Source organism: Peromyscus maniculatus, chromosome 1 (assembly GCF_049852395.1).
Source record: "Peromyscus maniculatus bairdii isolate BWxNUB_F1_BW_parent chromosome 1, HU_Pman_BW_mat_3.1, whole genome shotgun sequence".
Classification (NCBI taxonomy): Eukaryota; Metazoa; Chordata; class Mammalia; order Rodentia; family Cricetidae; genus Peromyscus; species Peromyscus maniculatus.
The window spans coordinates 53,635,575-53,662,391 of record NC_134852.1 but is presented as its reverse complement, the minus strand read 5'-3'; the positions used below and the strand labels follow the sequence as shown (position 1 = coordinate 53,662,391).

The following is a 26,817-nucleotide window of genomic DNA, read 5'->3' as shown; positions in this document are numbered from 1 at the left end:
GGAGCTCACTTGGTAGCCCAGGCTGGCCTCGAACTCACAGAGATCCGCCTGGCTCTGCCTCCCGAGTGCTGGGATTAAAGGCGGGTTTACGTTTTAAAAACACACCAAAGCCAATATCCAAGTGTGGGGCTTTTTCCAGGATCTAACCCAGCTTGTGGGCCCTGCTGCACCATGCTATTTCCTACAAGAGAAAGAGTCAAATGCCCCCAGGTACAAGCTGGACTTTCCCAGCCCACACTCCAGCTTCAACTGAACTCCCTGTGTTCTCCCCTCCTGGCACTCACTATCCAGCAAAGGACGCTAGGGTAAGGCTGTGCCCTTTACAAAGGCGGATTAGAGCACACCCACCATGGTCACATAACAAGCCACCTCTTTCTTTCCCTTTCCTGCAGAGCAAGGTTGTATTTAAAAGGAGAAACAGTCTCAGGTTTTGTCTCCCAAACAGTGAAGGCCCCAGGGGCAAGGGCTGGGAGAACAAAGCAGCTAGTTCCCCAGGATGGGTCACTTCTGACTATGAAGAAGGTGCAGAGGGACATGGGAGACAAAACCCCAGTCCAAGCCAGACAGCAGAGAAAGAAAGGGGAGCAGCTGTGTAGCTCTGGGTTCCATGGCCCAGGGAGAGCTGAGGCGCTATCAGATTCTGGTCGGCCACACCACGTGGCCTCTATCTTTCTCTACATTTTCCATGGCACCGGCTTCTCTGCCAATGCCTCATAAATAACAATGGTCAGCAAACAGTCCGCCTGCTCCTCCTTTCCTGTGCTGCACATTTCAAGGCTGGGTGGGGGGCCCGGAACCTGGGGCACTGGAGGCCAGGTTTCAGGAAGGTGGTCAGCCAGCTAACCACAGGACTATGCTTTTAACATTTTTTAGCTGTCCCTAGGAACAAAAACACTTATTGTGTCTTTGGCTACGTACATTAATTTTACTTAGAGGCAGCAATTTTTGTATCAAAGGAAAAGGTTTTCAAAGGAACAATAACAGTAGCAATAAGGGTCATGTATCACTTCTGAGGGCAGGGCCTTCTGACTCCCTCGTCCAAGTGTTCCTACTGTTTGGACCCTCAGCAGATACTGGGACAAAACAGGACAAGATCCCCACCTCTCCAGATGAAAGTAATGGCCCTCTCCTCTGCCTGCTGGGAAAGCATACTGCTCGCCTCACAAACGGCCAGACACTCATGCAGAAATCTGTGTAAGAACAGCTGGCTGCCATACTGGGTATAGAAGTGGCCCAGGGAGGACTTCTTACGACTTTCACAGCACATGGCTAGACACAGGACTGGCTTTTAGATGTGTCATAGCAAGCCTGTAGGAGCAAGCTAGGCCTGGCAGGTGATGGTAACAGAACCTCTTTCTCAGAGGGCAAGCCAAGGGTAGATCAATCTCTACCCTGAACACAGAGTGGCTGTTCTGTGGAAGGTCAGACAGACAGACAAGTACCAGTCCACTTCACCTCTCTGACTGGCTATGTATCCATCTACTCAACACTGATTATTAAACACCCATGTCAAACCACATGCTAGAGGCATAGCAGTGGACAAAACAGAGCCTCTGTTCCTTGATGCTCACAATCTCATGGAGGATGGAGAGCAGAGAATGACTCAAGTTAAAAGAAGTAGAAGATGGGCGATGAGATGGCTTGCCCCACGATGAGTTCAATCCCTGGAACCCATGGTGGAAGGAGAGTACTAACTCCTGCAAGCTGTCCTCTGGCCTCCATGCCTGTCTGTGCCTGCACTCTCACACACATGCATCATCATCATCATCATCACCACCCCATAACTATGATAATAAATGTTTAGATAAGCAGAGGGGGCTACAGAGATGGCTGAGCTATTAAGAGCTAGTTGCTCTTCCAGAGGACCTGCGTTCTCTGGATTCCCAGAACCCACATGGCAGCTCACAACCATTTGTAACTCCAGTTCCAGGAGATTTGACATCCTCACAGACACACATGCAGGCAGAACACCAATGCACATTAAAATAAATCATTAAAAAATGTAAAAAAGAAAGAAAAAAAAAAACAGGTGATAGTTACGGACACTCTACAAGTAGGACAGTGAAAACTGAGGTCTGAAGAATGTAGAGGAGGAGGGATTTGGAGTGGAAAGAGGTCAGGGCAGAGGCACCTCTGAAGGTGCCAGGCAGGAGGGAATGACAGAGACAGCTGTGTCTGAGACAAAGTGGCTGTGATTAGGAAGACTAGTGGTGGACAGAACATGTGCTCCACAGGGCCCCACAGTCAGGAGCAAGGGTACCTAGGAGGAGTCCAAGAAGGACACACTCAGCCCTCATGGGGACAGCCCACAGGGCCCTGGGCAATGCTCAGGCCACTCTACTTCCAACTGGTGCCAGGACCTCAGTGCTGGGCTGTGCTCTTTCTTACAATGGGACAAAGAGGCTGCTTCAGAACTGGTGGGCCCTCAGGGCTTCCTGGGATGAAAAGCTACAACTTTTCCGGGCCTGTCTATGGCAGAGCAAAGCTGTCTGTGTGCCTCCTAATATCTGATCTAGACACCATACTGGCTTGAGGCTTCTCAGGAGGAGGCTACATACATGTAGCATTCTGCATGCTAGCTCAGCATATGCTTAGGGAGACTTGTGGGCTCTAGGGGCCACTGGCTTCCTCAGGGACACTGCTTTCCAAGGTGCTGTCCTCTCTTGCTTCCATCCACAATCACCTCCAAGATGGCGTGAGGGAGATGCTCACCATCTAGCAGCTGAACTGACTGGAATTCAGCCAGTCTTCCATAAACAGTTGGCCTCTAATGTGATACCATGGATCTCTCCACTGCCAGAGTACTCTAGTTGAGTTGCCCAGTTGAAAGTCCCTCTTCCCCAGCCTCATGAAGATGCCATCCCCCTGCACCCTGACCACCCTGGGATGGAGACTCTTGGTCATGCTTTTGTAAACTGAGGCTTCTTTGTTCCTCAGGCAGGAAGACCTCAGGGTCAGGAAGAGAATCTGGTACTCTTCAGCTTGCAGCCTGTATCCCTGGAAACCAAGCTCAAGAGTGAGGTAGCACTCAGAGCCAGACCACATGGGTCCAGGTAAAGGCACCTAGCAGCAGGGCTCACAAATGTATGATCCTCAGGCCTCTCATGGGGGTGGGGGTGGGGGTGGGGCACACAGCACAAGGCTCACTCAGCTGAACTTTTACCAGGAAACCTCTGCCCAGCACCTCATCGGCCGAAGTGCGTGTGATTGCAACATAGACTTGAGCCCTTCAGATAGCTGGGGGCTCCCAGGTCAGCTCCGAAGAATGCGTGAGATGCTCACACAGATCCTCCTTCTCGAAAGATATTTCTGGGCTTATTAAAAAGCAACAGTCAAGAGAGCCACACCCAATCCAGGTTGGCTGTACTCTCACCATGTGCTTCTCAGACCAGGATTAATTCTTTGGCTGGTTTCAAACCCTCAATTTCAAAACTATCTAGTTTGTGCTTGTCTACAAAGGAATGTTCCTGGGCACCTCCCACCAGCAACACAGAAAACAACTCCCACTGCCATCACCTGTTCCTTGAGACCAAGCCATATATAGGCAGCTAAATTCAGACTGTCTAGCTCAACTCTCCACTTCTACCACGTAATTAGGTTCTCCAGCACAGAATGCCCCTCTGCTGCCTAAAGGGCTAGGGGATGGTGAAAGTGAGCTGCGAACCCAAGCCGTCCTCGGCTCTCTCTCCATCATCCCCATCCTCTGCACATGCCTGAACCCAGCTTCACGGGAGACCAGTTCTCAACACTAGGACTAACAGTGGGGAAGGAGAGCGGCTGCTCAACCCTGCTGAAATAGCCTAAAAAGGGCAAAGTCCAATTCGATTCTCAGTTTTGCTGTTCACAGGCTGGGTGGCCTGAGGCAGGCTGGGTAACCTTTTGGAAACTCAGTCCCCTCTCCAAGGGGAGATGTAATATAAATATGTAAAATGCTGAGTGCATGGAGGCTAGGCTGAAGGAGTCTTTCTGAGCTAGTGTGCGATCCATCCCAGCATCAAAACACACAAGTTTCTGTGGTATTTCTCTTGCCTGGGAGCCTCCCAAGGGCAGAGCTCATTCTGGTCTTTTCACTACTATATACTCAGTGCCTATAACAGTGGCTAAATGTTTATGGATTTGATGCTTTTTGGCATATTCAGACCAAAATCCAAGACCCTCTCTTACAAGGGCCTGGTTCTGGCTGCTCTGTCCACCTAGCCCCCAGACTGTTTCTCACCTCTCAGACTCCTCCCTGGCCTGTCCTGGAAGACGCCCAGACTGTGTCCTTTTCATCTTCCCCGGCTCATTTCATCTCAGAACACTACATTATCTGAGAGTTGTGTGGTGGGTTGCACTGTCAGCTCCATGAGGACAGGAGGCCTATTTTGTTCCCATCACTCTAACAATCAAAATAAAACACATGAGGCTGGTAGGATGGCTTCTCCCCCTTTGCTCCAGTTCATTGTCCTCCTTTCTCTATTCATTCCGAACCCACCAAAAAGGATACATTATGGGGGTAAAGACCCTTTTAAAATTGGGTGTGCTGGGTGAGTGCCTGAAACCCTGGCACCTAGGAAGCTAAGGCAGAAGGCTCTAAATCTGAATCCAGCCTGGTCTACATAGCAGTTTCCAGGCCAGCCAGAGCGATGGAGACTGTCAAAACATACAAACAAAAACTCCCCACTAAACTCACATAATAAGTCCTGCTATGTTATTCACAGAGTTGGCGTCAAAGGCCATCACAAGAAGCCCCAGCACCTTGGTTCCTACCCTGACGTTCCCCGAGTTGCAAATCCATGGGCAAAGCTCTAGAAATGTCTCTATCTAGGTTCTCCGACAGGCCAGTGGCTCCTCTGGATGTACAGGGAAGTGGTGGGCAATGCAAAGCATGGCAACCATTTCTCCTCCAGCTATTTCTAGGCACACAAAGAACATTTAAGGACTCAAGGCCAGCCTGAGAAAACAATCAAATCAGGAAATACTCAAAGGCAACAGAGCCCAAAAAAAGTCAAAAGTTGAGGGCTTTGCCTTTATGGGGACATTTCCTGGCTTTTCACAGGCAGCTCCAAGCAAAGTTTGATGAAGACAGTGGAGCCAGTTAACACAATTAGCACAGGATTCCATAAGAGGTTAAGGGGGAAAAAGATTCTCAGGGTTCGTGTTCATTCTTTCCCAACAGTCCACACTTACTTCATCACACACCTACTATAACCTGCTTTCCTGAGGTTTATCAGCTCTCATCAGCAGGAAGCACTGTGTTCAAGTGTTCCTTCTACCCAGGGTTTGGCAGTGACCCTCACAAAACACGACCGTCAACATCTTCCAGAGGTTGAAATGAAATGATCAATCCCGAACAAGTACTTCTGCCCACATGTCACTTGTAGCATATAGACTCTGAACTGGCAGTTTGTGTGAAGGCTGGCGCTGCTCCCCAGGCGACTGTGAGTGCAAACAGCTGCCTGTATGCACATGTATGTATTTTCTATTTTAGGCCCTTCTAGAATAAGCAAACAAAAATATTTCCACTGTATCTCGGGTCAATAAACACAGGGCCAAAGCCTAGGAATATGCATATTTGTATGAGAAAAGAATCCGGAGAATCCAAGTCAGTCACCTGAGGCAGAGCCCATGCCATAAGGCGAGCATTTATGCCCTCCCCCACCCCACCCCACCCCCTTTTTTTTTATCAGGGCTGCCACTGTGGAGCACGAGAAAGGGATTCTGTCCCTCCGCTAAGAGGATTCTGAAGCGGCAATTTACAAGAGAAAAAACATTAAGAGAGGCAGCAGCAAGGCCAAGAGCATGAGGCCAGAAGTGGCAACGGCAGCAGCAAGTGGCCTACAGAATACTCCTGTGGGCTTTGTTTGGTTTAAGAGTCGAATTTATTGTCCTATAAAGCTGGAATTCTAGCCTCTCAGAAAATGACCCATTCTCACCTAGTAGCAATCAGTGTGGGTTGCCTGGGACTGCAAAAGCCATTCTGGTTTTTTTTTAATTATTTATTTATTTTTGTTGTTGTTGTTGTTGTTGTGTGTGTGGGTCACCTGTCCTATGATAATCTAGGGCCACAGTCCCTCACCCCCAAGGGAACTTACATCTATTCCCCCAAGAGTGTTCCGAATGACAGGCTGGCTCCCCACTGACTGACTGACAAGATCCAGGACGGAAACCCATCTGTCCTGTCTTTGAAAGAGGACTGAGGGAAAACAACCCGGGCTCGGCTCCCAGTCTCCTTTGACCTCTACGACACCATGCTCCCACCTCCTACAGACAGCCCAGACGCCCAGGGACATCTTAACTCCGAGAGGATACACTGCATTTCCTCAGGGATCTAAGAGACATTCCAGGCACCCTGTCCAAATAGTGGAACTCAGAGGCTGAGACAGGGCACACAGGAGAAAGGTATGGTTAGGAAAGTGTTACAAACACCAGATATCCTGGCTCAACCAGCTTGAGTATACCCCCTTCAATTCCAACACTTTCCAACTTGTGTTGTAGAGAGAACAATTCTTTCCACAAAGATTAGAGAAGCACTAAATTTCCATATATCGAAGACCTCTTGAGCATTGAGTCTTGGCTGTAATCACCTCTTCCTCCTTCCCCTACCTCTTGCTTCAAGCTACCCGCTGAGTCTTCCCTGCTGGAACTAGTTTTCCAAGAGGCTTTCCAAAGTGGCCCAAAGGAACAAAATCCCCAGGCTCCAACCACGACAGTGTAAGCCCTAGTACTGTTTCCAGCCCATCAAAACGGTGCTAACCCCACCAACTTGAGGCCACACTGGATTCAGCTTCCTGACAGTCACCATAGAAACATGTCTCCAACTGCACCAAGACAAAACAAGAAGCTAGCAGCAGCCCAAGCAATCCAAAGACAACCAAGGCAGTCAGCAGTGCTTCTGTCACCACCACACTGTGCCCCTCAACAGCTCCTTCCCAGCAGCCACGCACAAGAGCTACGGAAGCCCAGCAAGCTCCAAGTGCGACCGCCCCTAACCATCCACTCCAGCAGTGACCCGGCTACCAGGCTTTCCTTGTATAAACTCTTAAGGATGGCCCTGATGAGGGACACCTATAAACTCAAGTTGCCTTGCCCAGGTGAAGCATCCTTTATGTCTAGATCTGTCTTTTATTCTTCTCTAGCAATAGCAACCCAAACCAGGAACTTAAAAAGTCTGGATCTCAAAGTGACCGAGGGAACCTGTGAAGCCCCACACCAAGACCCAGATACTTAGGAGCCACCTACTGATAATTTATAAGGGTGGTAACCCTGAAGGTAAGATCCTTTCTCAAGCCAGGGAGACAGCATCAATGATCCTGCACAGATCAGTCAGCATGTCCTGAGCTAAAGCTTAAATTCTAATCTACATAACCTAAACACTTTGATGCTTTAACTCACTGGTTCCTTTTTAGAATCTCACTGCTAGGGTGGGAGCTCATGAAGGCTTGCCTAGAACACACCACTGGGGTGGGACTGGTGGCAGAGTGCCTGCCTAGCATGTCCAGGGCCCTGGGTCCATTCTCAGCACTGGTGTGTGTGTGTGTGTGTGTGTGTGTGTGTGTGTGTGTGTGTGTGTGTGTGTGTGTGTTATATAATTTAACTGCTTTAAAGCCATAACTAGGTTAGTTCTCTCCACTCCCCTCCCTCCCTCTCTCTTTCTCTCTCTCCAGTCCTAACATGGCTTCTGAGTAAATGTCAGCTCAACTGGAACACACACACACACACACACACACACACACACACACACACACACACACACACACACACAGGATATGAACCACAGGAAACTTCTATGGCTCTCTTGTTTAATCCTCACATTTCCTTCTAAGGCTGTTAGGAGGGGCATACTCAAACTGTATCCGGAACCTGCATTAGCTTCAGAGGTCCAGCTCCATCCAGAAAGTAGACTATGCAAAGCATGAAAGGAGACACCATATTACAGCCATCTGAATGACTGCCCATGGTTTGTCTGGAATTCAAAGGAAGCAGGCACTTCAAGAGCTGTAACTCTCCTCAGTCAGGCCTGATCTTATGACTGCTTCTGCCAGCTTGCTTGTGCTGCATTAATGCCTTTACACAGGGCTGCTCTGAGTTTATTTTTGTCGCTTTCATTTTAAGGCCGTGTTTGTGCCTCTTCGTTAAGACTTCCAGCCAGGGGGAAAATGACAACATGCAAGGCTTGTCCTTTACTCAGAGACAATCCAGACGGTTCCTGGTGGCACAGGGAAGATTAACAACTTAAGGATGCCAACTCACTGGCACTGGGTAGTCTTCTGAAATGCTTTGTGTGGAAAAAGTGGATACATCAATCTAGTTTTGTGTGAGGTCCCATCCTTTCTAATGAAGAAGGGAGCAGCTACCTAGTGCTTCACTAGGCAGCCGCAGATCCCATAGGGAACTGCCAGTTAACCAAAGCACCCAATGGGGATAGGGCTGGAAAAAGCTGTCTCTGAAAAAGCAGCATTTTGAAGAGCAAGAATAGTAATGGTTTTTGTTGTTCTGTTAACTTAGAAAAACTGAATTGGGGGGGGGTGTCTTTTTGTCTGGGGGGTGTTAGTTTTTTGTTTTTGGAGACAGGGTTTCTCCGTTTAGCCCTGACTGTCCTGGAACTTGCTCTGTAGATCAGGCTGGCCTCAAACTTAAGAGATCTGCCTGCCTCTGCCACACACAGACACAGACACACACCCCACCCCAGGCCAGACGTTTGATGGTGACAACCTAGAACAATGATATCAACCAGGTTTTGGGTCCTTGGCAAGGGTCACTAATATTGTTCACACTGAGTTTCCTGCAAAGGCTCAGGACAGGAAACCAGCCCTGTGCCTCAGTCCCTTGCCTGATCTAAGCCATCCTGTCAGGGCAAAACAAAGACTTTTTGTGTTTTTCCTTTAAAAAAAAAAAACAAACCACACACACACACAAAATTTCCCCGCACTTTTAATGAGCACCTTAATTACAAGCTGAAGAATTAGATATATTTACGGATGACCTCATGCTTGCTGTAATTAGCAATGTGAAAAGAGCTGGCATATTCCTGTGCTGGTTCCTTCTCCTCCCCCAGCCCAGTCCAAGGTAATTAGGAAGCTTGACCTCTCCAAACAAGCTGTTCTGGCCCAAGTAGCCCCTCCCCAAGGGATCCTGCCACAATGAGGCTTGGTCCTCCCTCTCCCCAGTCCAAAATGGATCCAGCTTCAGGAAGGTTTGACTTGCCTGGGATAATGATGCAGAAGAGGTGACAGATTCTGAAGGGCCCCACTCTAAACGTTAACAAGTTTTAATTAACGCTGACGATAATTTAACCCTGGCACAGTAAAGGGTAAGAAAACCACTCATCTCAGAGGCGAGAGGTGCTTGGATCTGCGGGCCCCGCCACGTCACGCAGTGGCATGCTTGCCCCACTGCACCTCTAAGATTGTACTTAGTGCTCTGGTGTGCGGACCCCAGCACTGGAGGGGCAGCTGACTCAGGCTGTGACTTCCCAGACACTTTCCTTGTGCTAGAGGAGTGTCAAGAGCCTGATTTGGAGAGTGCGAGCAGGGTGGCCCTCCCCCCTCCCCCCCCCACCCTGGTCCAGTCTGCTGCCAACAATAGGAGCTCCTGAGAATGGCTGTGCCTGCAACGCCACCCCCACACCCCAGCCCTCAGTCAGTTGTCACTCTGCTGTAACATTTTCCAAATTTGCTGTGGGCCTGCACCCTGTTAGGGGAGAGGCTGGGAGGCGGACATTCTCCTCATTCTTTTGCCTTATTAGGTTGTGGATTTGATTGCTTTTGGGGGGGATAGGGGCTAAGTTGAAGAATGGCATCAGGAAGTGACCCCAGGAAAAGGGGGGCTGGGAGGAAGGAGGAAAGGAGATGAGCAACAGGCGTGAGAAGTTTCTCACTGTGGGGGAAGGCTGAGGAGGGGGCACACTCTACTAGGCCCTCTAGAGTCCCTTACTTAGGGTTGATATCTGGGCGTAGGCTCCTGTGTGCCAACCTTTCTGGGCAGTTATTTGGGGGGTTATCAGTGGGAAGCCTTCCTGTTTCAACATCCCTTAGAAGAAATTGCTGCTGACTACAAGGGGGTGGGGATGGGGGTTTGCTTCTAACCTGAGGTCGTAGGATGGACGGACGGACGGACGGACGGACGGGGACACACACACACACACACACACACACACACACACACACACACACACACACACACACACACGTTTTCTTTAGAGGAATGGAACAGGAGGAGAACCTGGGGAAAGAGACTCAGTTGACAGCAAACTTGGCAAGCTGCACTGGTCATGGAGGAGTCTTGCTGGTACTGTCTGTAGTTCATCCAGACACAAAACTGTTCAGGACTTCAGAATCTGAAGTAAGCAGCCACCTCCTAGATAACGAGGCCCAGATAAACAGAGGACAGGGAGAGGGCTAGGCTGCATCACCACTTGATGGAAGGTGCTCATTTGAAGTCGCTAGAAGGGTTTAGGCTCTAGAGCTTCCTGGGGGAAAACTTCCTGGGGGTGATGCAGGGTTCCCCCCTGTGTTGTGCATTCAACAGCACTTTCAACCCCTTTGCCGAGGGGCCAGAACAGCAGGCACTACCTGGATGCAGGATGGAGCACTTACAACCTGGTTCTTGATCACTATTTACCCTGCTTAATCCTCAGACTCCCCTGAGGTAAAGTGTTCCCCTTTCCTACACTGAAGCTTAACCTCTGATCCCCGCCCATGGGCAAGTAGCAGGCAAGTAGCAGGAGTGGGTGTGGAGTCCAGATCTGACTTCTTCCCAGAACAGCTCTGAAGCAGCCCCCTCCCACCCAAATTTTTCACTGCCTCCTGCCTGGATGCCAGGATGCAGTGTGGACTGGTATGTGAGAAGTGCCCTCCCCCAAAGGAGGGTTCACCTCATCTCTGCCTCCCAGGATGTAAATGCTGTGAGGCCAGGAGATAGCTTGAATCCCGGTGCCATCTGAACTGCCTCTTATGTCTAGTTGAGGAACTGGGAGTTAGCAACTAACAACCCCACAGGAGCCTGGGACCATTCGATAAATACTTCTCCTTGGCTAGCCTTGAGTCTGGGACACCCCACCTCCTGCCCTGCACCTCTGCCTCACTCCTGGCTCATGCAAGAGTATACTGCAACTTAGGCCCCAGGAACTTCTTTCAAAACGGGAGCTAAACAATACATTCTCCAACTACAAGCGTTTTTGATAGAATAGTCACCTCCCTAACTTCTCTACCTTTCATTGAAGGGGACAGGGGTAAAGACTGCTAGGCAGCTTCAACCAGATGCCTGAATAGGCGGAAAAAGAAACAGAAACTGGCTATGTGGAACAGCCTCCAATCCATGCTCTGGACCCAATGGCACTAGGCTAGAGAGACTATTGCTCTACAATAAACCAACGAATCCTAGGTAGAGGAAGAGAAGGAGACAGAGTGCTTCCGGCTAACTGCAGCCCTCCTTGCTTGAGTGGAGCTGAAATATGGGTTTCCTGCATCATCTGTAGGGGGAATCTGGTACTTGGACAAAGGAACAGCTAGTGACACTGGCCTTATCTCACACTGGGCCAGAACACAGCCTAAAGAGGTGAGTTTATAAAAGCTCATCAAGGGTACTGCAGTATCTGAGTCACACATTTGGCCATGAGCAACTAAATGAGTTATTTTTTTCTTTCTTTCTTTTTTTTGTTATCAAAACAGGGTTTCTCTATGGAGACCTGGCTGTCCTGGAACTCGCTCTGTAGACCAGGCTGGCCTTGAACTTAAGAGATCCGCCTGCCTCTGTCTCCCCAGTGCTAGGATTAAAGGTGTGCACCACCACAGCCTGGCTGCCTGTTTTGTTTCTAATTTTTCTGAGATAGTGTCTCATGTAGTCCAAACTCACTATATTGGCCTCACTATGAAGCCGAGGATAACCATGAAATTCTACTAATCTTCATTCACCTCCTAAGCACCAGGATCACATGTGTTCATCATGTTGCCCGGCTTCGCTGAAACCTGTGAAGGATGACTGCTACAAGTCTGAAGCCAGCCCCAACTACATAGTGGATTCCAAAATAAGGTTAGGCTAGCTGTCTAAAAACAAAGGCAGTCAGAGCAGATTCCTACCTGATTCTGGCCACCTATATAACACTCCACCTGAAAAGTAAGAGAACCCCACATGGACCTGAATTCAGAGCCTACTGTCTTGCTAGTCAGAGAATTCCAAACACAGCTGAGCTAAAGCAAGCATGGCACCACACCCTGACAGCTGGAGCTCCTCCAAAGACAATGGTCATCAGGAGAAGCACGTTTGAAAGAGGCAGCTAGGCAGGAGGGACCCTCCAACACTGGACCCAAGCTGTGGTACAGCCCCCACCCCGCACACTCACCTCCTTTATGAAAGCTTCCATGACTGACCCCATCTGCCCTCAGTCACCCCTTTCCTTTCCCAGGACACAGCTAGAGTGCTGTGAGCTTGTCGGTGTGCGGTTAAGTGGCCTTCTGTGGTCTCATGTAGCTTTGCTCTCTCCCCAGCTACACCGTGAGCTCCTGGAGAGCATGGGCTGGGTCTCCGGTTTCTTTCATACCCCAAAGGCTCTGTATGGAGCTCCACTAGGCAGAGAGAGGCCCAGCAAGGGCTGTTGTTCAGCCCTGGCGGTCATGTTTCTACCTGAGTACTGGACTCCAGGGCCCATGAAGCCCCAACTCAAGTTACACAAGAAGCTGGTTGGCTATAAAATGCAGACCTACTCTATAGTCAGTGGCCCCTCTTTTTGCTACCTAAGTGGCCACTTTCAAAAAGCCTTCCTTCACTTTACAGTATAAAGGAAACACAGTTTTCTATCCCCCCCCCCAAAAAAAAAAGGCTTTTCTATCTGCAACAGTAACCTGGAGCAGGCTCAGCCAGCATAAATGTGTAATAAGCCACCCACCATGGAAACTGTAGCTGTAGTATGCACTAAGGGGAGCACACAATGGACTCAGACACACTTACTATTTGCCATATCCCTTTTGCCCACCCTGAACCAATTTTACCAAGAGGAAATTGTATTTTCACATTTGAAGGGATGAAAATAAACTAACTCCCTCCCTCTCTCTCTCTCATACAGCTACTAAAAGATTTAACAAGTCACATGGGTACTCTGCCAACAGAGCAAGAACTGCACCATCTTCTTTCTGGCTGAAGTAGCCGGTTGCCTGAGCCACTAAGACACCTTCAGACTTGACCACTCCTTTGGCTTCTGTTGACAGGGAGATGTTTGCTGTAGGATCTCTCTGGAGGGCAGGGCAAATCCAAACCCATGTTCACAGAGTATCCAGAACTTACCCTCTCCCTCTGGTACAGTGAGTGTGCTCACCAAGAGCTCAAGCTCTCTGCTCCTCCCCCCAGAGTAAAAGCTACACAACCAGTCAGACAAGCTGAGCCTTTAAATATGGAGCCATGGGCCAGAGAGTCTACATGGCCCTATGCTGGCTCCCAACAGCATATAAAAGCAAAATGCTGATGGAATCACCTAAGTCTGTCTCCTGTGAATTAGAGGAGCCCTAGAGCCAGCTGACCAAAGACGGGTTTTACAGAGAAGACGGCCTAGAAGAGCTCTCAAAAAATGAGGCTCGCCGGGCGGTGGTGGCGCACGCCTTTAATCCCAGCACTTGGGAGGCAGAGCCAGGAGGATCTCTGTGAGTTTGAGGCCAGCCTGGGCTACAGAGTGAGTTCCAGGACAGGCACAAAGCTACACAGAGAAACCTGTGTAGAAAACAACAACAACAAAAAAAAACCCTGTCTCGAAAAACAAAAAAACAAAAATTAAATAAAAAAAAAAAAATGAGGCTCCATGGACTTGCAAGATTGGTAAAGTGTTACCAAGCTTGATGACCTGATCCTTAGACTCCATGGGGATCATGGGGGGGTGGGGGCGGTGGGAGTGGCTGTTTCCAGGACAGCCAGGGCTGTCCCTGCCTCAAAAAACAAAAAAAATTTAAAAAAAAAAATCCGACTTCTGACAGAGAAGGTGACTTATGTCTGATTCCTAGCAGTTGAGCTGTGAAGGCACGAGTGGATGACACAGTGAGACCCTGACTCAAAAAGCCAAGAGAAGTAACAACAACAAACAAACAGGATTCAGGCTTCAAAGACAGACTGAAGACTTAGGGAGGAAAAGATGCTTTGTGGCATCTAACTAGGTACAAATGGCCTCTCGATGGGAAGGGGGTTGGACCTGTTCACGTGTAGAAGTTAGGTGCAGAGAGTCATACTACAAAGCAAATGAGCACACAGAGCTATAAAACTCCAGACTCCAAAGTCACCCAGGCCTCAACTAGACACAGGTGTCTACTGCAGCAGTGATCACAGAGATAATTGAAGCTTTTGTTCACTTTACTGCCTTGCAGTTTGGGGGTTCCCGCTTCAGAAGTCAGTTCTGGTTTGGCTTGTCCAGGGAGCTCGGGAGGAAAAGGCTGCAATGCCCAAGTTCTCCCCCTTGTCAGTACTTCAGAACAAAGCTCTGACATCGGCCATGTTCAAGCCGACTCTAACACCATGGTCTTCCTCCCCTCCTGGGGGCTTCCCACTGGAGGGAACAGCTAAAACGTCCTCTTCAGAGACCTTCCCCCCAGCTCTCCAGTGAAAGCAGCACCTGTCCTGACCACCCTCCTCTAGAGCTAGTCCCAACCTCTAGCCGACAGGAGAGTTTAGTAACAAGAGCATAACCCATAACCCAGAGAGCCAGCCACATCTTTACTACACCGGGCTTAGACCTCCATGGACACTTTCCTTGATGTTACAGTTTAATTGAGCTAAACACAATCATTTTCATTTCCTTTTTTGACAGTTTCTCTTAGTCTAGGCTGGCCTTGAACTTATGATTGATTCTTCTGCCTCAGACTCCTCGGTGCTTGGATTAAAGACACATGTCACTCAGCCCAATCCATAGGTCCACTGCTGCATATGTGCTATGAGGATAAAATCTACTTCAGAGGATTATGTGCCGTCAGTCCACAGTGTACCAAAGTAAAATGTTAGCTGCCATTGTTTATAGCACACAATCCTACCTGAAGTCGCCTTGTTTATTCTGTGTATGCAGTTACATGTGTGTTCAGGCTAACCTGTGCAGCACATATGGAGGTCAGAGGCTGACACTGTGCTGTCTTCCTCAATTTCTTCTCTGCCTGTTTTTCTGAGCATTTCTTATGTGTATGTGTGCTGTGTGTGCTGTGTGTGCTGTGTGTGTGTGTGTGTGTGTGTGTGTGTGTGTGTGTGTGTGTGTTTGTGTAAGAGAGAGAGTTTGTATTCACCACATGTCTCTGGGTGGCCAGAGGCCAGAAGAGGTGTGTTGAGCTCCATGGAACTGGAGTTACAGGCAGTTTGGAACTGCTAAGTGGGTACTGGGAATGGAACCCCGATCCTCTGCTACAGAAGTACACGCTCTTAACCACCAAGTCATCTCTCCAGTCTTATTTTTGAGACAGGGTGTGAACCTGGAACCCATGGACTTGACTACACCAGCTAGCCAGTCCGCCCTAGAATCTGTCTCCCTGTGCACCTGCATCTTGTGGTTACAGGTTACATGTGTTACATGGCTGGCTTTTACATGTGTGCTAAAGCAGATCCTCACGCTTGTGCAGCAAGCACTTTGCTAACTGATCCATATCCCCAGGCCCTTACCTTATCTATTTACTTGCCTAGACCCCTTCTCCACCAACCTCCAAGGCGATTGAACATAAAGAATGAGATGGAAAATGGTCTGCATTTGGCCTTTTGACTTCCTTAGTGGTCACAGACCAATCCCCAAACAGTCCCCAAAGGCCCTGGACTCTTGACAAAATTGAAGCCATTAGAGCCTGAACTGCTAGTCCTCAGAAATCTCATGTTTCAACTATGCTTGGAATGTTTGATAGGAACAGGCACTTATTTTTAGGCAAAAAAGTTGTCTCCTAAGCTAACCCTACAGAACAGGCCGTATTTGGCAAAGACTGCCTTGGGCTTGTTTATCAAAAAGGTCCAGAATTCTCTCAAGTTGAAGGTAGCAGCTCAGGGAATACCAGTGACCTGTGGGTTTTCTACCCTTCCAGTCAAAGCTCACTCCCTGTCGAGTCTTGGAGTGCTCCTGTGCGGCTGCAGAAGCCAAGTGTCTCTTTCACACTTCCCTCAATTTTGAGCCAAGATCCATTAACCAATCACCCAGATACTGTTCACAGTTCTCAATGGACTGCATTTTCTTCCATCAGTTGACCAGCCCCCCACCCCCTCACCCCCCACCCCCCGCCATCACTGAGGTATAAAGTTGGGCATGGTGGCCTATAATCCCAGCACGTAGGGAGTTAAGACAGGAGGACTGCCAAGAGTTAGAGGCCAGTGGACTCTGCAGTAACTCATCAGTCAGGGTTTTGTGCAAGACCCTTTCTCAAAGTGAGGAAGAGAGGCTGCCATGCCAGAGATGTGGCACAGTGGCAGTCTGCAGAACATCCACGAGGCCCTGGATCTAACCTCTAGTGTGTACACACACACACACACACACACACACACACACACACACACACACACACACACAAAGTCTTAAGAAGAGGTCAAGGCAGATGTGTTGGAGGGCTCCCACACATCTTTAACCTCAAACATTTTGAAAGCAGGGGCAGGCAGATTTCTGAGTTTTTTGTCAGCCTGGTCCACATAGTGAGTTCCAGAATAGCTAGGACTACACAGTGAGACCCTGTCTGAAAAGGGGGGCAGGGAGAAGTAGTTAAGAAGGCCCTCTCCTCACTGATGTAGGTATTTCCTGACCACCCCACCGAGAGCCACAGGGCTGGGTGACTAAAGCCAACATCTCTGAGAAAGACATCTTGATACAGACCGTTCTGTTTTACAGAAAGTCAAATCTACCACAGTCTTGGCAGCCCAGCTCAAATGAAAAAAAAAAAAAAAAGTAACTGCCTCACAATCCTGGTGATGTTTACTGTCTGGATACCTTCCAGGACTTGAACATCTGAATCATGACTGGTTCACAGACAGCCTGTAAGAAGGGCCAATTCATCAGACTGCCCTTGAAGCAGCCTGGCAAGTCACTACTCCCAGACATTTTGAATTTTGAAACTGGGTTTACTTCATAGGCCCAAACTAGAGGATCATGTTAAGTCTTAAAGTTTAAAAAAAGAAAGGAAAGGAAAAAAGAACAACAAAGAAAACCCGACCCTTCCCAGAGCAAACCATGTCGGCAACAGCCAGAGCAGCCTTCTCAGTATTCAAGTTTCATCAGGAGTTTAATGAGCCATGTGTCTTAAAGGGGAGGAGGGGCTTTCTCAGAGCCGGACGGATGTGGAGCTTGTTTTTTTAATAGTGCTCTTTATTTGCTCTTGGAGCTTGACGGGAACTTTAAGTTTTTAATTTGTGTTTGTGAAAGCAGGAAAAGAAGACACACAGCAGGCAGGGGTGGGGGTGGCGAGGCAGAGCAGCGGCCTCACATGTGTGAGGTCCTGGGTCCGACACACACTACTGAAACAACAAAGGCCACATAGCTGGAATTCCAACTCTAAATGCCTAGAGAAAACCCCTGCAGACCCTGGAGTGGCTGCGAGGCCACCAGCTGCTGTGTGCACCCTATCAACAAAGCAGGCGGCCACCTCCTCTTCTTGTCAGGGAACAGCCACTCATGCCCCTACTGGGCATGGCCACTGTGCAAGCCTTGTGGCATTTTCCCCGTGAGACCACCTAGTGTCTCTTTTCTGCCCAGGGCCCCTGGGTTGGGTGTGGCACTCTCCCAAATAGTAAGCAGACGGGGTTTCCATGGTGAGAGCAATTAAATACCTTCTATTCACACCAGACTTAGTCAGACCAGAGTGCTAATGTGCTTAATGTGCTAATCTTACACACACACACACACACACACACACACACACACACACACACACACACCCCTCCCTGATGACACTAGTTTCCAGCACTGCCCTTGGCCTATCATTCCGATACCTGAACAGAAGTCCCACAACTCCTCTCTTCCTGCCTGTGACACACCCTCAAGCAACCCTGTCCGCCCCACTGGCCATGACTGGATGCTGAATCACTTTTGCAAGCTTCCTTCCATGATGTTGTCTAACCTCAAATTGGCTTCCTCTACCATGGCGGGGAGCGAGGGACACACCATTTCACTAGATGTTGTCCCTCACTCCACTGTTAGAGGCATTCTTAAAGCTGCATTCTAGAGAAACTCTGCACCTTGTGTGTGTGGGATTTGGGAGAAGGATTAAGACTGGATGCCTACAATCTACCCACTTGGAAAGAAAACCCACTAGAAAGCCAGTGACAGACATCACTCAGCTCCACACCTTTGAGGGAAGAACTTAAAAGCATAAAACAAACCACAATATCGCCTTTCTTTCTGTCTGCAGCAAAGACACAAATGCTATTGTACTGCTGGTGTTCCAGCAGCCCGTCCGCTCCTCACTGCGACACCGTCACAAGGACGTTTCCCAAGATGACTTCACTATGTTCCGTAGGGCAGTAACTGCCACTTCCAGCTACTACTGCCCCACGTCTGTGGTTCTACTAGAAGACAAAGAATCTGTTCTGCTCGATATTTGGAAGAAAAACATTTGGTAAGCTTTTAACTCCACAGGAGAGCACCATTTCCCTTTCAGATGGCACAGCAGCATGTTTGACTCATTGTAGTGGCCAGGCTTCCCGTGTGTAGGTCTAAAAAACTGGAGCCCTGAAGAAAAGCTACATGTGGAGCAAGTGACAACTCACATTCTTCTTCTTCTTTTTTTAATGTTCACTGGTGTTTTGCCTGCATGTATGTCCGTATGAGGGTATCAGAGGCCCTGGAACTGGAGTTACAGACAGTTGTGAGCACCATGCGGGTGCTGGGACTTGAACCTGGGTCCTCTGAAAGAACAGCCAGTGTTCCTAACCACTGAGCCATCTTTCCAGCCCCCAGACAATTCACATTCTTATATTTATAATATGATTTGTAATCTCAGAGAATGCAGAATAGCCAGTTTGAGGCCATCCCAATTTACACATCATAACTCAAAAGACCAGAAGGGGGCCTAGAGATGGAGTTTAGTAGTAGCAAATTTGTTTGATAAGCAATGTCCTGGGTTCCAGTCCTAGCATGGCATAAACTGGGCATAGCAGTACATGCCTCTAATACCAGCACCAGGGAGGGAGGCAGAGACAGGAGAAATCACTCTGAGTTCATTTTCAGCTACATATTGAATTTGAGACACCCTGGGCTACATCAGAGCCTGTCTCAAAAAGAAAAACAGAAATGGAAAGGGAGTTGAGCGAGGATGAATCAAGGGTCACACAATCCTGAGCAAATCCGGTGGGTCATTCAGGGACTGAGTATTCCTGGCTGAGCCACTGCTCTACCCATCCCCAGCAATGCTTCTGGGGTCAGATGAGATAAAGCTTTTCCAAGTGCAGCAGGCGCACAGAGATGTTCAAGACTGTCCACATCCTCTGTGAAACCTTGAACTACACGGAGGTCACTCCCTTCAAGTCACCAGTTAACCTGGTGACTTCAGAAAAGGCACCTTGGCATATGGGTCTTTAATACCTGCTAGCATGTAACACCCTCTGAACAAAGGGAGCTGGCCTGGAGCCAGAGCCTCAGGCAGGAATAGGACCCCCACCGGAACCTAACATTCTTTTGTTCTCTGTGAGTTTACTTTCACAGTTTCCTTTTATTTATAGTCAGGGACACCAAATCTGTCAGGCACCATACTATTTCCCTTTTAAGAAAGGGGTTTATCCCAAGTACGGTGGTATACACCTTTAATCCCAGCACTCAGGGAGCAGAGACAGGTGGATCTCTGTGAATTCCAGCCCACCTGGGGCTGCATAGTTAGACCCTGTCTCAAGAAAATGAAGAGTGTCTCATGTAGCCCAGGCTGATCATAAACTCAACTCTTTCTCCCTCTGCCTCCATCTCCCAAGTACTGAGATTATAGGCATACGCCATCACTCCCAGTTTTCAATTTATTTTTATTTTTTTATTTTATCTATTTAGGTTCGTTTGAGACAGGGTTTCTCTGTGTGACCCTGGCTGTCCTGGAACTCACTCTGTAGACCAGGCTGTCCTCGAACTCAGAGATCCACTTGCCTCTGCCTCCAAGTACTGGGGTTAAAGGCGTGTGCCACCAGTAACCAGCTCAATTTATTTTTAAAACCTAAAAAAGTTCAAGTTGACTTTAAAATATGTATTAAGTCCGTAAGGTAAAGATGGGTATGGAAGTGTTTAGGAGACTGAGATAAGTGCAGAGACTATCTGGGTCAGTCCGTCGGGGGATGTGTGGGTGGGAAAGGTCATTTCAAGAATACAGGAGCAAGCACAACAGGTGTTAATAGCCAAGTCCCCAGTCAGGTCAGTCAGTAGCCTTTAAGGTAGCGCTTCAATACATCATAGCTAAGGAAAAGGCCATGGGCCTCCCCAGCAACTGTGGCTCAAACTAAAAAGACAACCAAGCTCCATCAACCAGCTTCTGAGGACTTTCTGTGGACAATCCAAGTTACTGCCTCTGCTGTTTACCAGAAAGAGAAGGATGTGAAAAAAACCAAGGGGGCGGGGGGGGGGGGGGTGCGTAGCATCAAAATAAACACAGGGAGTTTTCTAATCCCAGGGAGATTACTCTGGGGCTAACACTCCCCAAGCACTCAGATCAGGGCTCTGGGTTAGTTCATCTATACAGAGATGGCACTTTCTGCCAGAGAGCCCCTCCCTCTGGAAAGGTCTGTCGCAAATTCTCTTTAAAAGAGGCTACAACTGAAAAATATTGTTTCTCTTTGATTGATTGAATTTAGACTCCCGATTCCTGAACAATGGACTAAAATGTTACTCGTGAACCTTCTTGAAGAAGTGTTAAGTGCAGTTTTGCCACTTTGAGATACTTTATAACAACACCGGCCGCCTCCATTGCCAACACTGTAACTACATTGCCTTCTAACTCTTCTTTGATGTTTCAACCAAACTAAAGGACTGATCTTGAGTTCTCAAACTACCCCAGAAATAAAGGCTTCTTTCACTAGTCCAGGGAAGATGGCTGTGTATCTGCTTTCATCTCCACTTTAATAGGTCAGTGTTTCAGTTACCTTAGCCATTGAATTGTCAACTTGCTGTTATCACTAGCCTCTCATTTCCATGAGAAAGAGAGAGGAAAAAAAGTCTTTAACAAAGTAACATGAGTGTTTTTGTTATTCTGTAAAACTAAACACATAAATAAAGACAGCGGAAGGAAACTGATGGAAAGAAGCTGAATCCTGAGAACAGAGACATGGAGACGGAAGGAAATAAGGATAAGCAGGTGGACACTGAGCTAGGACACACAAGCAGTGCCGGGAGATCAGCATCTTGATATTCTGGCTATTCAGAAAACCTGAATGACTAAGTGGGACTACAGCAAGCAGCTGTTGGCTCATGTTCTCCCCTTCAACACAGCAGCAGCAGCAGCAGCAGCAGCAGCAGCAGCAGCAGCAGCAGGGGCAAGGCACTTTTTTTTGGTCTAATATCTGGTCAAAGGCTTGTGCAATTCCCAGCACACTATAAATCAGATAGCAAAAGCCTAGAGTGTTCATCTCAACAGCCTCAACTTCCTTAGGCCTTCCCAAACTGATGCTTTCTTGGCTCCCTCCTCTTGGCTGTCATCTGCTAGACAGCACTGCCAGAAAACCTGCACTACGCACTCACTTAACTCTGCAAAGGCCACTAGATGTCTGCACTCGGGAGGCAGAGGCAAGCGGATCTCTGTGAGTTCGAGGCCAGCCTGGTCTACAGAGCGAGATCCAGGAAAAGGCACCAAAGCTACACAGAGAAACCCTGTCTCAAAAAAAAAAAAAAAAAAAGGCCGCTGTCTGGCCAAAGTTGGCCATGAGTTGAGTGTACTTTGAAATGGCAGTACTCTCCTTACCTGCCTGTTGGGTTTAGACTTGGAATCCAAGACTAGGCCCTGCTCCCCTGGCCGGGTGATGAAGTGAATATGTTGAATGTGAGACTGTATTTTAACTGATCTCCCAGCTAGCCTCTCCCTTGGATAGGAAGACAAAGTATCACAGCCTCACTTCCTGGTGGACCTTTTGTTGCTGTTTGGTTTTTGTTTGTTTTTGTTGTTGTTGTTTTAAAGATAGGGTCTTGCTATGTAGCCCTATCAGACCTGAAACTCTATGTAGACTGGCCATGAATTAGTTTATAATCCTCCTGACTCTGCCTCCAGTGAGCTGATATTACAAATGTTGTGCCACCATGCCCAGCTAGACTCTTACTAAACAACCCAGGCTTGCTTGAATATGTTAGGTCACTCCAACTCTCAATGATCCTCCTGCCTCAGCATTCCAAATGCTGAAATTACAAGCATGTGCTGTGTGTTGTACTCTCCTGGGTTGTTTTTTCTAACACTTTCACCCAACTTTCCCCGCAAGGCCAAGCAATTGGCTGCCACTAAATGAAAGCTTTTAGTATGACTTCTAACTGGAGAATGAGTCAGTTCCTGCTGCCAAAGAAGCCTCCCAGTTGGTCTCAAAAGCTGGAAGCAGAGAGGGTGTAGCAAACAGTAAAAAGACAACCCCTAGTCCACACCCTAGACTGCCTAGGATTAGGTGAAGTGATAGATGCCACTCCAGGGCCACAACCAGATCTCAACTCTCAATTAAGTGTGAAGAAGGTGAAGAAGCCTACCCTCCCAGCAACTTTTCGCTTCTTTTTCTTGCTTTTTGAACTAGGGTCATATCATACTGCCCATGCTGGCAAGCCCTGAAGATCTGCCTGACTCAAGATCCTGAGTGCTGGGCTTATAGAAAAACACACATTTTCCAGGAGGGTCGAAGGAACAGGATACTGGCGGCTGAGGTGTTTCCTCCTCTCTTCTCCCAAGAGGGTACACAGCGTATACTCACCTAGCTCATACACTCTTGTTTCCAGAGGACAGCCCAGTTTGGTTACTTTTTTTTTTTTGTAAGTATGTTATTCAATTTTGAAAGCTGCTAAGGAGCTGTTAGTCTTAGCCAGCTCCTTAGAGAGGTGCAATTTGAGTAATGGAGCAAAATACCAGATGGCTACTTTGGGGTCCAAAATAAAAAGGGGCGCACGTGCGGGGGGTGGGGGGGGTGGGGGGGGAGGGGGCGGGACGACGGGATGACGACACACTTACAGAAAAAAAAAAAACACTATCAGAACTTTCAAATAATTAACTCACATTTAACACAGGCTGAGACAAAGGTCAGGGTCTAACCCCTAGGTCCGTAAACAATGGCGTGCCAATGAACACTCAAGCTCAGAACAAGGCATTTCCTCTTGCTGTGAAGAGGTTTGGGGGTAACTCTCAAGAGAGCCCACCCTTCGACAGGAGCAGGGGATGTTACTGAAGCCACTTTAGGAAAGTGGTCTACAGCCACACCATCCTAAGGGTCGGGTCTAATTAGTACTTGGATGGGACAAACTAGGAAAGGGAACTAGGGACCCTTAATTGCTCAAGAGTTTGCTTACAGGTCAGTAGTTCCAAGCTATTCAGGAGACTGAGGTGCAGGGATTCAGGGACAGCCTGGATATAAACCTAGACTGAAACAGTAATACTAAAACCTTTTAAAGACTAGATCAGTCCCCATCTTCCCACAGCGTTCAAGGATGCCCGCGGAACACCTGTTGCATGACCTCCGTATTGATAATACCTTGTATATAGGGGCCCCTAGAATTCAGAGCAAAGGGCTTCCAGGTAAGGAACAGACACATTCTTGACTTGGGCCACCTTCTGCTTCAGCCGTTCTGGCCACATAATTTCAGAGTGTGTGAACAGTCCAAGACTGTCACTCTCCTTGTGCCATGAGGACCTATCTGCCTTGGAGAGGCAGGAAAGGCAATCTGTCATTCATGTTCACAAAAGTTGCACTGGAACATGGGAAAGGCACAGACCTAAAACAGAAGAGGAAAGTCCTAGCCATCCTGTGGGGGTTGAGTTAGGGGCTCTTGCAAGAAGGAGAAAAAGCACCTGATAAATTCTTTTCATGACTCCTTCCCCCACAGCACCATGCAGGACAGGGAGCAGAGGTGAAGCAATACTTTTCCCCTAAAGGACAGCTAAGTGTAAATATTTGCTGGAGTGGGTTATAAAGCAAGCGCATTAGGCCTTTACAGAGCCATGGAAGCCACTGCAGTCAGAGGACTACATCCACCCCAGTCCTCAGCCTTTCCTGGATGGAAAGGAAGGAACCAGGAAGGAGCCTAGCAACGGATTCTGGTGTGTTCTGGTTCCTGCAGGGCCTGAATGCACACCAGCCTCACCATGCAGGCTCTTAAGCATACACCCTTGCTCCCTGAAGAGTGGGATAGAAAAATGGAGGCACCAGAGGTTGGCAAAAGATGTGAAAGGAGGCTGCCCCACTCCTATCATCTAAGGAAAACAGGGTGTGTGTGTGGGGGGGGGGCACATTTTCCTAAACATTAGAAAAGAAAGATCCAAGACATTCTCAAAGTCGATGCTGTGATCCAGTTTCCTTCCAACTTTCCAAGTCTTTTGGCAACTTTCAATCTTTTCCAATCTGGCATGGCCTTCGGCAATAAATTATTGTTGGGATCCAGACTAGATAGCCCCTTCCTTCCAAGATGCATTCGTTCATCAGTTATCTCACTACACCCACTCAGGTAAAAAGGTGTTAAGACACCACCCTTTCCACCCATTACGACTGAGCCAAGGTGACACCAGGCCCCACCTCAGGCTACCCAAGTACAACAGATCCTTCCACCATTGCCCCTCCAGACTGGGTGACTAGGCCCAGCCACAGAGCACCAACTCCTTGGAGTCTGCCCCTGGGGCTGGAGGGGGGTGGTCTAGGAAATGTCACCAAACCGGCTCTCTCCCACATCCTCGGGCCTGCTCCCAGCATCCAACTTCAAGCACATCCCTTTGCAGAGTCACCAGGAGCTCCCTTCTGATCCCCTCCCATTTTACAAACGACATTGCCCTAAGAGAGCAAGGGTACAAATCTGCAAAGAAAGTCTCAACCTCTAGAACGCATTACATTGCTTCTAATTTCAATTCCCTCCCACCCGCTTCACACACTTGTGAGCCACCCCCCACACTCTCACCCACTCAACACAGCCTTCTTCAGCTCTTCCTGCGTACACTCACACCCGCTCTCATCAGAGCCTCCCTCTCAGCCACATTAGATCACAGTCCCCCAACACATCACCGCCCCGGCTGCTGTGACCTCCTTGTTACTGTGGCTTCCCTTTTACACTGCTTCCACACTCCAACGCACCATCAGAAAATACTGGTTCAGTACCCCCTACCTCCCCCCTTTCCATCAGAAGACACTATTCTCCCCAGCACTCACTTTTCCCTCGCAGAATTAAACCCCCTATTTTTCTCAAGCTCTACATCACCCCGGGCCTTTATAATCAGACCTCCACTCTGCTCCATTCCAGCTCCCACTGTCTTCACCAGCCTTCCCCTTCCTGGACTACATTTCCCTCGTGCACCGGGAACTCACTCCTGCTTCACCACCTCTCCCTTCTTCAAAGAACCCACAAACACCTCGGTATTCCTGTTGGGCCTCTCCATCAACTCCACTTAGGCTCCTTATCGTCCAAGCATCTTTTCCTTTTACAACAGGGCACCCTCAGTAAATCTCACCCGATTCACAAATAGCTTGCTCCTAGGCCCCTCAAAAACAAACAAACAACAAAAAAACCCTACCTTCTCAGACCCCTGGTCCCACCAGACCATCAACACCCCTAGCCAGACTCCCTGGCCCTTCTAGCACTCTGGAGACTCCACAATCCTCTCCTTAGTCCCCCTTCTTTACCTTTCCTGATTCTTTATTTCCTCGAGAACACACACACACACACACACACACACACACACACACACACACACACACACAGAGGCTTCCCGCAATTCCAATCTCTGACCCTGCAATCCCGCCTTAAAACCCAGTTCTATTTCAATCTCACGAATCATCATCTCGGTTGCCCCAGGTCCCCGCCCAGCCTTCCACAGCCTTCGACAGGTTTCCCGTGTCTAATACCTAGCCGCCACCTTTTTTTTTTCCCCTCCAGAATGCCAAATGCTTCCTCAACCTCTGCTATCCCTCTCGGGACTCCAAATCCCTTCCCGGTCCCGCCAATTGTTTCTCAGGATCCCCCCCCCGGCTCGCGCCCCCCCCCCACCGAGCAGGACGCCACCCAGCCCGACCCGCGCACCTTGCGCTGCTGCTTCTCCCAGGCCGGGTCCAACAGCAGGTCCCGGTCCCAGTCGTCCTCCTGGGCCATGTAGTCGCCCATGCCACCGCCGCCGCCCGCGCCATTGCCGCCGCTGCTCGGGCCGTACTGGTACGCCTGGTTCGCCGCGTGGTAGTCCACCATACCGCTGCCTTTCGCTAACCCGCCAGCCGGTCCGCTCCCGCCTCAGCTCCCGCCCCTGTGCCGGAGCCTCCGACTCGGCCGCCGCTTCAGCTGCTTTCAGCCCGCCCAAGACTGACGCCTGCGCAGTACACGCGCGACGCCTGCGCACTGAGCCGCCGCCGCCGCCGCCCTCCCGCGCGCGCGCACCTGAGAAGCCGAGCTAGACACCGGGCGTTCGGCGCCTGCGCAGAACACACCTCCGGCGCCCGCCTAGCGTGGGAGCCCCAGGCGCTTCTCTCGCGTGAACGCGCGCGTCACCCCCCCCCCTCCAGGGTGGGCGGGCCCGATTCATGAATGATTCATAAGGCGGGGCTCCTCATCCGGCTTTAACCTGTTTCGGAGTGGAATGCCTTCCCGTTCTGCCGTTCAGACGTCATCAAGATTTATTGGCTGCCTACTGAGTGCGAGACCGCGTTTTATGCCTTGGGACTGAAGAAATCGGAAAAAGTCCCTCATGACACTGTCTCCTAGAAGCTCTGCATGATGGCACATGGGGCCTCTGT

At 49.1% G+C, this 26,817-nt stretch overlaps 1 protein-coding gene and 1 long non-coding RNA gene across 7 annotated transcripts in view; one reads left to right on the top strand and one right to left on the bottom strand.

The window, feature by feature from the left end:
- The window catches only part of Actn4 (actinin alpha 4), a 69,973-nt gene extending 43,520 nt beyond the window's left edge, over nt 1-26,453 (bottom strand). For 2 of the 6 annotated variants that reach the window (XM_076578091.1, XM_006981982.4), the window contains exon 1: nt 26,114-26,392. In XM_076578091.1, the coding sequence (XP_076434206.1) occupies nt 26,114-26,275 (162 nt within the window). In that variant the 5' untranslated portion in view covers nt 26,276-26,392. Of the gene's footprint in view, nt 1-26,113 lie in introns of all 6 variants that reach the window. The other 4 variants (XM_006981980.4, XM_016000542.3, XM_006981981.4 and 1 more) reach the window with 4 other exon arrangements.
- LOC143274547 (uncharacterized) lies at nt 17,920-20,961 on the top strand. The gene is made up of 2 exons (XR_013053198.1): nt 17,920-18,518; nt 20,728-20,961. It is a non-coding gene; the product is annotated as an uncharacterized LOC143274547 (long non-coding RNA).
- Nucleotides 26,454-26,817: the final 364 nt, after the last annotated feature.